General features: G+C 48.9%; 1 protein-coding gene across 1 annotated transcript; it reads left to right on the top strand.

Moving 5' to 3' along the window:
* Positions 1-547: 547 nt before the first annotated feature.
* MRGPRX2 (MAS related GPR family member X2) lies at positions 548-11,590 on the top strand. The gene is made up of 3 exons (XM_003993106.6): positions 548-741; positions 7,992-8,199; positions 10,027-11,590. Exons 2-3 carry the CDS (start codon positions 8,189-8,191, stop codon positions 11,042-11,044), a joined length of 1,029 nt encoding a protein of 342 aa, XP_003993155.1. The 5' UTR covers positions 548-741; positions 7,992-8,188; the 3' UTR covers positions 11,045-11,590.
* Positions 11,591-12,242: the final 652 nt, after the last annotated feature.

Below are 12,242 nucleotides of genomic sequence, written 5' to 3'. Positions count from 1 at the left end.
AGACAGGGTCCCCAAGTGGCTCCCCTCCCCCTGTCTCAAAGTGATATCTTCAAGTCCCACAGAGGCACAGTTTTGTAATTCTCAAGGACATAGAAAACCCGTGAAACACGACAGTATGTGCTCGACCCAATAGGAGGACGAGTCGGCAGGGGTCTGACTCACAGGGGGTCTGGGCATCCCGGAAAGGTTCCTGGGTGTGTTGGAAATCTTCTATGCCCTACTTCACATATCCTGGGCCCACCTTTGAAATTTAGCCATTGCTGTGGCAACCAGCTGCACAACAGCTGTACAGAATATCTCTTGCTTTCTGACTGCTAGTACAGCGTCGCCCCGGGCAATTCCTTAACCTCTCTGTGTCTCAGGTTCATCATCTAGAAAAGGGGGATGATGATGGCACTCACTTCCTACGGTGGTGAGGATGATGTGAGTGAATAAATGTAAGGGCATTTTACACTTGGCACAGAGTAAGAATTATTTAAAAAGAAATAGACATTGTTGTTATTATCATTGTCATTATTATTTCATCTTTATTCCTACTCTCATCTAGGGCTGGGTGCCCGAAGAGGCAGACTGGGCTTCTGAGCTCTGAACCTGCCAAATTGGAGTCTGACTTGCCGTGGTCAAGAGTGGCCCTCAGCCCTCAAGCCTGAGAGGTGGGAGAAGTGGGGCGGGAAGGACAAGAATTGCCATTTACTGAAGGCGCAGAATCTTCGAGAATTCTTAAAACACCTCAGGGAGAAGGTATTCTTACTACCTCCTTTTTAGATATGAGGAAACCAAGACTTAGGTTGGAGGATTCGCCTGAGGTCACGTGGCCAGGAGTGGCTGACCAGGCCTGACCCACTGCGCGGGGGCCTGGTTCCTGGGGCCACCACGTGATGCTGCGGAAGTGGGAAAGAAAAGGGCTTCTATTGCTACCTACTGATACTGTCCAGGAAGAAGAGGGGGGTGGGCAGAGAGGTGCCTCCCAGCCCCCTACACCTGCCCACAAATGCTCTGAGAGGAGGGTGGGCCACTGCTTCCCTACCTACACCTAGGGGGCTGGGCTTCAGGTGAGGTGGGTGGGGAGGAGGAGGTCTGGGCCAGGAGGCAGGACCTGGATTGCAAGCCTGGCTCCCTGGGCCAATCCCAGCACCCAAAACAGGGCCTGCCAGGCAATGGGTACTCCATGAAGACTGCTGAACAAATGGATGAACGAGTCAATGAATGAATAACATAGGCCCTGCTCTCAGAGGGTTTCCAACCCCGAGGACATACTCATCAGTATCAGCATAGAACAGCATGTGCTGTGTCAAACCTCTAGGCAGAGCACAGGGGTCGTGATTTTCAGTCTGGGAAAGTGCCCCCTATGAACCGGGTTATCTTCCAAAAGGGGAACTTGACCAGGCCAAGAGGACAAGAGAGATTCCAGGAGGCAGAGAAGGGAGAAGAGCACGGAGCCTGAGGCCTTCATGCACCGAGGCTTAGAGGCAGGGGCAGTTTAGCATTTGAAAGGCTTGCGAGATATAGCGTGTTCCTTCATCTCTGGAACACATTTTGCCCTCGCCCCTTCCATTCCCTTCTCCCAAAGCGAAGGCCTCAACTGTGCAATTATCTGTAAACTGGGCACGTGCCCAGCTCCTCAGCACTGGTTTTCTAAAGTCCAGCCTCATGCAAGGGGCTGGTTTCATAAGGAGACCTGCCAGCTCCCAGGCCCCAACGGGTCTCCATCTAGCAACCATAACAAGGTCTGGGGCCAAACCAGCCCTCGGGGAGCTGCAGGTTTAAACCGAACCCGGGTCTGGGGCCAGACCTCTGTCCTCCTCCTCGGTGCCCAGACCGCCACCACAGCGTTCACACACACCCTCCCTGCCGGCTGGTGGCCAGGCCCCACTACCTCTCCCTGCTCCTCCCTGGCTAAATCCCGCCACCTCTCCCCACCCTGCCCTGGCCAAACACTGGCAGAGGGAGCTGGAGAAAACCAGACAGGCAGGCCCCACCAGGTGGCAGCCAAGCCTTAAGGAACCAAGGGAGAAGAGGGTGACATGGAGGTCACCGGGGCTCCTTGAAGCCAGAAAGGCTTGGGGAGGAGCTGCTCTCTGTTGGAAGCTAAAGAGCAGCGAGTCTGGCCCCTTTTGCTACCCAAGAAATGTTCCTGTGAGAGTTAAGAGAGCTATAGTAGCCATAATGATCCTTTACGTCTTTATAGGGCTTTGCCCACGTGCTAAGCACTCCCTGAGCACCTCAGGCCAACGCTATAGGGGGACATCGCCATTTCCCTGAGGTAACTGAGGGTTAGCGAGACTGAACGACTTAACTGTTAGTAAGGTTCAGTTAATTAATAATAATTGTTAGAACCAGGGTTTGAGACCAGGAATGACCATTCCAGAGTTGGCTTTCATAGACACTGCCCTACACTGCCACCCATGAATAACCATCCAGAAAGAACATGGCTCCCCATCACTACCCCACTTTAAGTGGGACCTCTTCCCAGACTTCACTTACTCCGCCCCCTGCAGGCCAGCCAAGGGTTACGTGATCACCATAATAATCATTGACTGCCACCTAGTGGCGTCATGTGGAATGTCACATTTGTAGCCCTCCATCTGATTTTTGTGATGTTTAATCCTTACGTAACCCCAGTGCCTACAACAGTGCCTGGTACAAAGTAGACATTCAGTAAATATTTGTTGGATTAATTTAAGTGATCCTTAGAGGAAAAAGAAATATCAACTAGGAAAACCAGAGCATTGGTTGTCCCAACCTTTTCATTCCTAGAAGCTCCCGGGCCCATATTTTGTTCCCTGACGGCAGATCTGAAGGAACAAAGGACCAGATGGAGAAAGAAGCTGCCTCTGCTCAGAGGGACCTGGCTGCAGGCTTCTCTGGCCACAGAGCTTCTAGAAGCCCCAGAACTCCCTTCTCCGTGATCCTCTGACTTTCTGAGGAACTAGCCCTTGGCTGAGCAAGAGCAGTTTGACCTAATAAGGCAAAGGAATGGAAAGAAAAGAATTCAATAAGCCTTTACCTTCCTCCTCCTCTAGTCCAGTAGGAAGTCAAATCAGGGTTTCCTGGGAGGTTCAGTCAGCTGAGCGTCCTGGCTTAGGTGGTGATCTCACGGGTTCATGGGATTGAGCCATACATTAGGCTCTGACCTCCCAAGCCTTCTTGGGATTCTCTCTCTCTCTCTCTCTCTCTCTCTCTTTCTCTCCCTCTCTCTCTCTCTCTCTGTCTTTGTCTTTCCCTCCCCCTGGCCCTTCCCCTATTTATGTGTGCTCTGCCCCCCCCCCCCATAAATAAATGAACATTAAAAAAAAAAGCTCAGAGCTGCCTTGAAGCAAGAGGTCCTTCCTGGAACCCCCGACTCTGAAATGGACTTCTGGTCCTCTGGCTAGAGAGAGCCCTGTAGAAGTTGCTGCCTTATTTGGTGTTATCAAGAGCCTGAGAAGCTGTGTGATTTCCTCTGCAAGGACTGTAAACAACTGTAATTGGATGAGAAGGGCACAGCACTCTCACAAGGGAGTCTCCTGCTTCGTGCCCTGCTCGGCTCTCCCCACATTGACTTCTCTTTCCCTCTCTGAAGCCCTGTGACTATTCTTTCCTCCATCCAGCCAGTTCAGACCAATCTTGATCCATTTCCTCCAGCCCCCCCCCCCCATGGTGGGGCCACTATGCGTCAACCATCGTTCTGATTATGCCGCCACAGTCTTCCAGCCCAGGTCAAAAAGAGACAAGAGATTGGTGAGGCCCACTGTCCAGTGGGGTTTTTGTAGAAAGGATCCTGTAACTCAGTGACTTTTCTGTCCTCGCTCCCAACCCCAGCTCATTCTGCTTCCATGTTCCTGGACTCCCCAGTGATTCTCTATGTCACAGTGGCCTGCTCCCCCTTTCCCTCAAAACGCTGATTCCCAAACTGCACAGTAATTGAGAAACACATCTAAGTCAAACTACAGAAGCGTTCCATTTTCCACATGGACTGTGCTTCTTGAATGCGAAAATTTTAAAGTAGACAACCTTGTCAACCGTTCTTTGCCTCCATTTTGCTTTGCTCTTCTATTGGCAGGTGTTTCTCACAGTTAGGCTCTAAAATTCCCTGCCTAGGCCGACTTCCCAATCCTCACCTTTTCAAGTGATCCGCTCAATCACTACTTCACTCACGCTTGCAGACATAAATGCATATGCTTCAAAACATTTGCTGAGCCCTGGGATCAGGCAGTGTCCCAGGCACTGAGACTCAAAGGCGTGCTCATTATTCTCAAAGCACTCACAGTGCAATAGGAAAGAAATTTGTCCTCAGAGGCTTAAAGTGCTATGTGATCAATGTTTTAATAGGGACCTATTGGTGGCTGTGTGAGCAAAAGAGAGACCCAAAATAAATTAGTTTTAGCAAAAATAGACATTATTTGCTTCAAACAACTGAGGTTCGGTGAGGGAACCTGGCTCCAGGCATGACGGGATTCAGAGTTCAGATGATATCAGGATGCCCCCTCCCCTCCCCCACCTTGGTTTCACGGCATCTGCCTGGCTTTCAGCTGCTGGCGGTCCCCCATGGAGCAGAATGAGAAGAGGCTCAGATACAGGGATGGGCCACACCCTCCCAAAATATAACTGTGCAAGTGCACATAGTAAAATCAGCTACACACACATACTCACACAATCTCTCACTGTCGTCGTCCCCCCCCCCCACTATATAGCAAAACTGTTCTTTATAGGGACTTTCTAAATGACATTGCCCTGCATTGTCAACTCGAATGAAAAGAATTCATAACACAAGACTTGGGACCATGGAGGGGGCCTAGACTGATGAGTTTATGACCGTGATGAAAAGTGGAGTCTCTGGGAACTATTAAGGACCTGATAGATGAGAATCACCTTGGGATCAAATCTGGCCTTGGAGAGAGCCCTGTCTGAGGTCTCCACTCTCTTTGGTACGGAGCAGATCCAAGGGGGTGGGGGGAGGGCACATGAGGGAGAGGCACAGGCCCAGGGATTTCCTAGTTTTAGATTCATCACAGCTGGAAAGCATCTCATTCCACAGATGAGGCACTGACACCAAACAGGGTCCACAGTGAATGAGTATCAAATCGGAAGTATGCTGTATATTACCAAACAGCATAAATAGTTGGATGTTTTGTGCGCATATACCAAAACATTCATGCAGTTGTTTTTCTTGTAGCGGTATGACTAGAGATTTATATTTTCATTTGTATTCTATACATTCTCCTCTCCGCAGCCTGCGGGACTTTTCCGAAGCACACAGCTGATAAAGTTACTTCCTTGCTTAATTTCCTTAAAGGGATCCCCTGTGTTCTCAGGAGATGCACATTTCCTATTATATAGGCTTCTAGAAGATAGAGTTTTAGGGCAACCCAAAGGTCAGAAATCTAAGCGAGGTGCTCCATGGAAAGTTGGGACCCCCAAAGACTAAGCCTTCAGTATGTTTCTCTTAGTGAGAAGTAAAACTATGGAGAAACTGCTTGATCAAGCTTGGCTCTGAGTGAAGAAAAATTCTCTCGCTTGAGAATTTGTAGCCACAAGTCAGTATCACGTTGTGGTCCTAAAACATCAAATGACAGGGGAGGTTTCTGGGGACATCCCAAAAGTTGAAAGCCATGCCGGGAAGGTCCCCCAGTCAACTAGCGAAAGAAAACACAAGACCTCTCTGGAGGAACTTAGCTATAATTCAGTATAATTCAGGCCTCAAAGAACGCCTACAGATAAGTCCCAAGGAAAGTGAACAGCTCATAGTCAAAAATCACAAATACAGGAAGAAACAAGGCACCATATGAAAGTGATAGAAGGAATAATAGGCGATAAAATCAGACATACATAGACTTCAGCGCGGGAATTGTCAGAGAAGCATAATATCGCCGGGGCTGATGAGGTTAGAGATATAAAAGAGAAAATTGACAATAGGAGCCAGCATCCAGAGATGAAGAAATGACCAAGCAAATTTGAAAACAAAATCTCAAGCAGAGCTTCTGGAAAGTAATACCATAAAAAGCGAATTTAAAATTCAGTGAATGGATTAAACGACACAGTGGAAAGGAGACTAGTAACCTAGAAGACGCATCTGTAGAAGTTATCCAGAAAGCTGCCTAGCACACAAAGAGGTGGAAAATAAAAAAGAATGTAAGTGATGTGGAAAAATAGAAAAAAGAAACTTTAACATGTATTGAATTAGACTTCCAGAACGACATAGTAATAAAAATCATCATAAGAATTAGTGAATATATAGTACTTACTATGAGTCTCTATTCTAATTTTTTTAATGTTTTATTTATTCTTTTTTTATGTTTATTTTTGAGAGACAGAGAGAAAGCAGGGGATGGGCCGAGAGAGAGGGAGACACAGAATCCTAAGCAGGCTCCAGGCTCTGAGCTGTCAGCACAGGGCCCGCTGCAGGTCTCAAACCCACGAACCGTGAGATTATGACCTGAGCCGAAGTCGGACGCTCAATTGACTGAGCCACCCAGGCACCCCATAACGTTTTATTTATTCTTGAGAGACGGAGAGAGACAGAGCATGAGCCAGGAGGGGCAGAGAGAGAGAGAGAGAGGGACACAGAATCCAAAGCGGGCCCCATCAGGCTGACATCTGAGCTGTCAGCACAGAGCCCAAGGTGGGGCTCAAACTCACAAGCTGAGAGATCATGACCTGAGCTGAAGTCGGAAGTTCAACCGAATGAGCCACCCAGGCACCCCTATGAGGCCCTATTCTAAACTGTTACATAACTAATCCATTAATCCTCACAACAAACCTATGGTTTTGAGTAAATGAACAAATGAGTAAATAAATTTTTCTGATCGCTTTAAATACTTCACGGTTAAGTTTTTAAACCCAATTTGGCTGCGGCACGGGCACATGAAAGGAAGCCATAAGAGCTAAGGCTCTAGATGATCTGAAAATAATCTAGCTAACAAGTATCATACGGTAGAGGGAGGTTGGCGATAATACGTGCAGTGTGCTAAATTCCTTATCTTTCATAAAGGGAACTCAATATACCTGTTGTTGGCATTGACAGATCGAAAGCAGAAATGTAGTTTCATTATACAAAGCTATAACTTTAACATCTAAAAGAATTAAGGATGGAAACAAGAGGGGCGCCTAGGTGGCTCAGTTGGTTAAGCGTCCGACTCTTGATTTCAGCTCCGGTCATCAGGTCACGATCTCAGGGTTGTGAGATCGAGCCCCACCTTGGCCTCCATGCTGAGGGCAGAGTCTGCTTGAGATCCTCTCTCTCCCTCTCTCTCTGCCCCTCCCCTGCTGGCACACTCTCTCTTTCTAAAAAAAGAAGGAGGAGGAGGAGGAGGAGGAGGAGAAGAATAAGAATAAGAATGGAAATTAGACATACTGGTTGTTACTGAGGAACGCAATTGGGAGAGGCTTCACTTTCGCTTTATACACCCCAGTGTCATTTGAAATAAAATTAATTGTGCATACCTTGCTTCTGTAATTAAATTTTTTTTATTTATTTTATTTTTTTTTAATATATGAAATTTATTGTCAAATTGGTTTCCATACAACACCCAGTGCTCATCCCAACAGGTGCCCTCCTCAATACCCATCACCCACCCTCCCCTCCCTCCCACCCCCCATCAACCCTCAGTTTGTTCTCAGTTTTTAACAGTCTCTTATGTTTTTAAAAGATCAAGGAGAGCTTGGCTGGCTCAGTTGGTAGAACATGCGACTTGATCTTGGGGTTGTGCATTCCAGCCCCACATCGGCTGTAAAGATTACAACTGAACAGACTTTAAAAAGATCAAGCGAGCCAGGCCACGCAGGGCCTTGAATGCCAAGCAAACAATTCTTTAGCTATGGAAGCTCACACTGCTTGGTGGATGGTTTACTGCCCAGGCTCACAGAGGGCAGCCAAAGGCTCCAGGGCAGCTAGCTATTCCTCACAAGGCGGGGGACCGGATGGGGTAGGATGGGGACAGGCTGAGATAAGTGATTGGAGTCATGGCAAATGAAAAACATCTCGTGAAGTTTCTTGTTTGACACATCTCCAGGATCTCATTTGCCAGTGCCCTTTCAGCAGGAAATCACAGGGGCTGTCATCCAGCATCCTGATAAGCCTCAGGCAGTCACCGAAGTTCACTCCTGCTACGGCAGACATCTTGCCATCCAGAGGGGAGAGAAACATTCTCCACTACCTGCCATCTCAGGAAACCTCTTCCTTTTCTATTCTCTGCTCCCAGCAAGAAGAATGGTGCTCAGGTAAGAGCCTGCTCAAGACCTATCTTCTTGCAAAAGCAGTTTTGTTTTCTTCCTCTTAGTCTACATGCTCATGAATTCATCTCAAGGTAGGGCATGCAGGACACCAGGGGCACCCCACGGCAAGTCAGGGGGCATGAAGCTCCCTCATGATGCTTTGGGTGCCGGCAGCTTGGACTGTGGGAGAGCCAAACAGGATCCACCAAGTTCTTTTTGCTTCTATCCTCTCTCCCTATACTCTCTCTTTCTCTCCAAACATTCAAATCTGCAACTATGGAGAGGTCTGTTTTGCTACTTTTAATTTAGGGAGCAAGATGGCAGGCTGGCATGAGACTCCAAAGCTAAATTGTTTTAACAACCTCCGCTTTCACAGATTTGCTTGCTACTCAAAGGTGGGGTTTTTGTTTTGTTTTGTTTTGTGGCTCCTGTATCTGGCATTACCCCAGCAGAAAATGTAGGGCACAAGCTAACAGGATATTTGGAGCGTTTTATGAAAGGTCTGGTTACACAGGTATGGGCAGAGCTAAGGAAAATCTATAAAGGATGCTGACTGAAGCCCCCAGAGATAAGGCCTGAAGAGAAAGGGGAAGAAGTTACCAGAACCCAGGAGGGCTGTGGCGGTAGGGGTAGTGGTAGCTGTGCCTGTAGGAAAGGGCCCCCAGACGGGCTCTAAGTCCTCAGGCAGAGTAACACCTCCACTGCCAAACTGCAGCCTGGTGGACAGAGAGAGCCAGAAAGTCACAAACCCCCAGCCGCCCTCCTCGCGCCCTCCAGCTCCTGTCTGTGTCTCCCTTTCGCTGAAAGCAACCAGGAGCCAGAGACAGAGGGAGCCCGTTGATGAGGACGATAAGGACAGAGAGGCGGGTAGAGAAGATGGAAATGAGATGTGATGGCAAATGGGGAAAATCCATCTCTTCTTATGGCCTCCTCCCAGTTGATGTTTCCTGGGACTTCGTGTCTCTATGCGAGTCGGTCAGTTTCTCATTGTATCTCCTCAGTATGTTTGTTTCACTGCATCTCCGTATCTGGTGTCACTTCTCCGGAATAATCTCTCATTATCATCATAGATGCCTTGAGAACTGATTTCAATTTTGTAGGGTTTTTTGTTTTGTTTTGTTTTTTAAAGTAGGGGTACGCAGGCATTTAGAAGTACTTTAAGTTTATGATTTTGGCGGCCCTAGAAAGAAATCCGTTGTAAGAGTGACCTACACTGTGTCTCCCACAACAGAACTGGGCACTGGGGACACACTAATGGACAGAAAGAAAAGCACTTCCTGTCCTCATAGAGCTCACACACTGGGCCATTTCTGGCCAAGAGGCTTGGCCATACTCATACCTGTCATAGAAAAAGGTCACATTCCCTTCATGACTCTAAATCACGATCTCCTTTCTGGTGGATGGACCACGCTCAGTCACTGAGATTGTCCACAGGTTATGCCTGAGTCTTCTGACTTCCTTGTCGTAAGAGAAAATCTCAGTCCCAGGCAGAAAGAATGCCAAGCTCAGAGTCCTGTTGTCATCACACATAACCCGTCCAGACTTTTCAATTCCTGCCTCCCCCCGCCAGACCTGGCATGAGCCCTAGAATATTCCCATGTCAGTAGAGGGTCCATGTTGCGGTAGAGAGAGCCCAGTTTTAGAGTTAGAGAGAACTGGTCTGAATCCAGGTTCCAGAACTTCAGAGCAACGTGGCCTTCAGCAGGTATCCTAATTTCTGCAAGCCTCCGTTTCCCTCCTCGGTAACAGGGAGACAGTAATCCTCATGTAGCAGGCTGGCCCTGAGAATCAGGGGGCACACAGCAGGTGCTCAAGTCTTGTTTGTGTTCCCAGGAATACCAGTGGAGGGTTTCTGAGCATCGATCCCACCGCCCCGGCCTGGGAGGGCACACTCACACCAGTGAATGGAAGTGACGAGGACCGTCTTCCAAGTAACAACGTGGAAATCCTGATCATGACTTTGCTGACCTTCATCTTTGCCCTGGGCGGGCTGGTGGGAAACGTGACCGTGCTCTGGCTGCTGGGCTGCCGCATGCAGAGGAACGCTTTCTCCGTCTACATCCTCAACCTGGCAGGAGCTGACTTCCTCTTCCTCTCCTCCCAGGTTGTACATGCCCTGGAGGTGCTCATCAACTTCCATTCGGTGTACTTTTCCATCCCCAGATTTTTCACCACCATGTGGACCTTCGCCTACATCGCGAGCGTGAGCATTCTCAGCGCCATCAGCACCGAGCGCTGCCTGTCGGTCCTTTGTCCCATCTGGTACCGCTGCCACCGCCCAAGACACACGTCAACTGTGACTTGTGGCCTGCTCTGGGCCCTCTCCCTGCTGCTGAGCATCCTGGAAGGGGAGTACTGTGGCTTCCTGTTTAGGGATTTTGACCCTGGATTGTGTCTGGCGTTTGATTTCCTCACGGCCGCCTGGCTGATTTTCTTATTTGTGCTTCTCTCTGGGTCCAGCCTGGCCCTGCTGACCAGACTGCTGTGGGGCTCCCAGCGGATGCAGCTGACCAGGCTGTATGTGACTGTGGGGCTCACAGTGTTGGCCTTCCTCTTCTGCGGCCTGCCCTACGGCATTCACTGGTTCCTCGTATTCTGGATTCAGCAGGGTTTTGATGAGTCCCTCTGGTATCTTTATCTGGCTGCGCTCACCCTGTCCTGTGTCAACAGCTGTGCCAACCCCATCATCTACTTCTTTGTTGGCTCCTTCAGGCAGTGGTGGCCCCGGCAGCGGAAGACCCTCAGGATGGTTCTCCAGAGGGCCCTTCAGGACGCATCGGGAGGGGATGAAAGCGAAGTCCGCCTGCCCCAGGAAACTCTGGCGATGTCGGGAAACAGTCTGGCGCCCTGATTCGGCGTCTGCCTCAGTCAGAGAAATGTGGCTTTGAGGACCAACTCTGTCCCTGTCGGTTGGGGAGGTTTTCTTCACTTCTCTCGGCCTTGGGGCCCCTGACCTTCAAACCCTAAAGTTGTAAGATAAGCCTTATGGTTAAGATAATATCCTCCCTCGTGAGGACTGCAGCGGTACCTGTGAAACAAACACTGAGTGTCGCTCCTCAGGGACTGCCTTCCCCAGGGCCTTCGCTCCACCCCAAACTCTACCAACGCTGGGGTCCCCTTTAGGAGAACCCCACCTTCAGCACAGGCTGAAAGCAGCGCAGGACGGTCTAAATTCGTTTGGTCGCTGCACTTGGGAGGGACTGGAAGAACATTCCATGGCAAGTTTCTGTGGTCACCCTCCTGCATCCTGTCTCCGTAAAATTGAAAGAATTAAAGAGCAGACTAGCCTCGGAGAGCAGTCTTCTTTGATTTCGGTAGGGCCTAGCATATGTCCCTACCTTAATGTTTATTGAATCCAAGACTTAACGAACGAATAAATGACGAATTTTTAAACCAAGCCTGTGCTAAACACCCATTTCCCAGAATTGAGTCACCATCCGTGAGTTTTTCCTTCGCCATTTTCAGTCTGTGCGAGCAAAGTTAAGTTTTATAACTGGATAAATCGACGTTGAAGCATGCTTAAGGTTTGAGGCAGGTCGTCTTGCTATGATTTCCTGTCCCAAGCCCTCCTGCGGAACCTCATAGGGGTCCCTTCTCACTCCCGCTGCACCCCCACCCAAGTGCTCTCACCCTGGTTCTCCCTCCCGGGAGCTCTCCGGTCCTTCGTGGCAAAACATCTAGAACACTAGACTCTTCTCTAGTCCTCAGAGAACAGGATCTTTGTCAGATTTACTTCTTATTCCGCAGAGCTCCCGACGTTAGTTGTATAAATCTGATTACAAATACCTCTAAAGTTACACGTTCTATAAAAACAATATATTAAGTTCAAATGTTGCATCTTTTAATAATTTTTTACTTTTTTTTTAATTTTTTTTTCAACGTTTATTTATTTTGGGGACAGAGAGAGACAGAGCATGAACGGGGGAGGGGCAGAGAGAGAGGGAGACACAGAATCGGAAACAGGCTCCAGGCTCTGAGCCATCAGCCCAGAGCCTGACGCGGGGCTCGAACTCACGGACGGCGAGATCGTGACCTGGCTGAAGTCGGAC

This window comes from Felis catus, chromosome D1 (genome assembly GCF_018350175.1).
Source record: "Felis catus isolate Fca126 chromosome D1, F.catus_Fca126_mat1.0, whole genome shotgun sequence".
Classification (NCBI taxonomy): Eukaryota; Metazoa; Chordata; class Mammalia; order Carnivora; family Felidae; genus Felis; species Felis catus.
The sequence above is the reverse complement of the archived record's forward strand: the minus strand, read 5'-3'. Positions and strand labels throughout refer to the sequence as shown.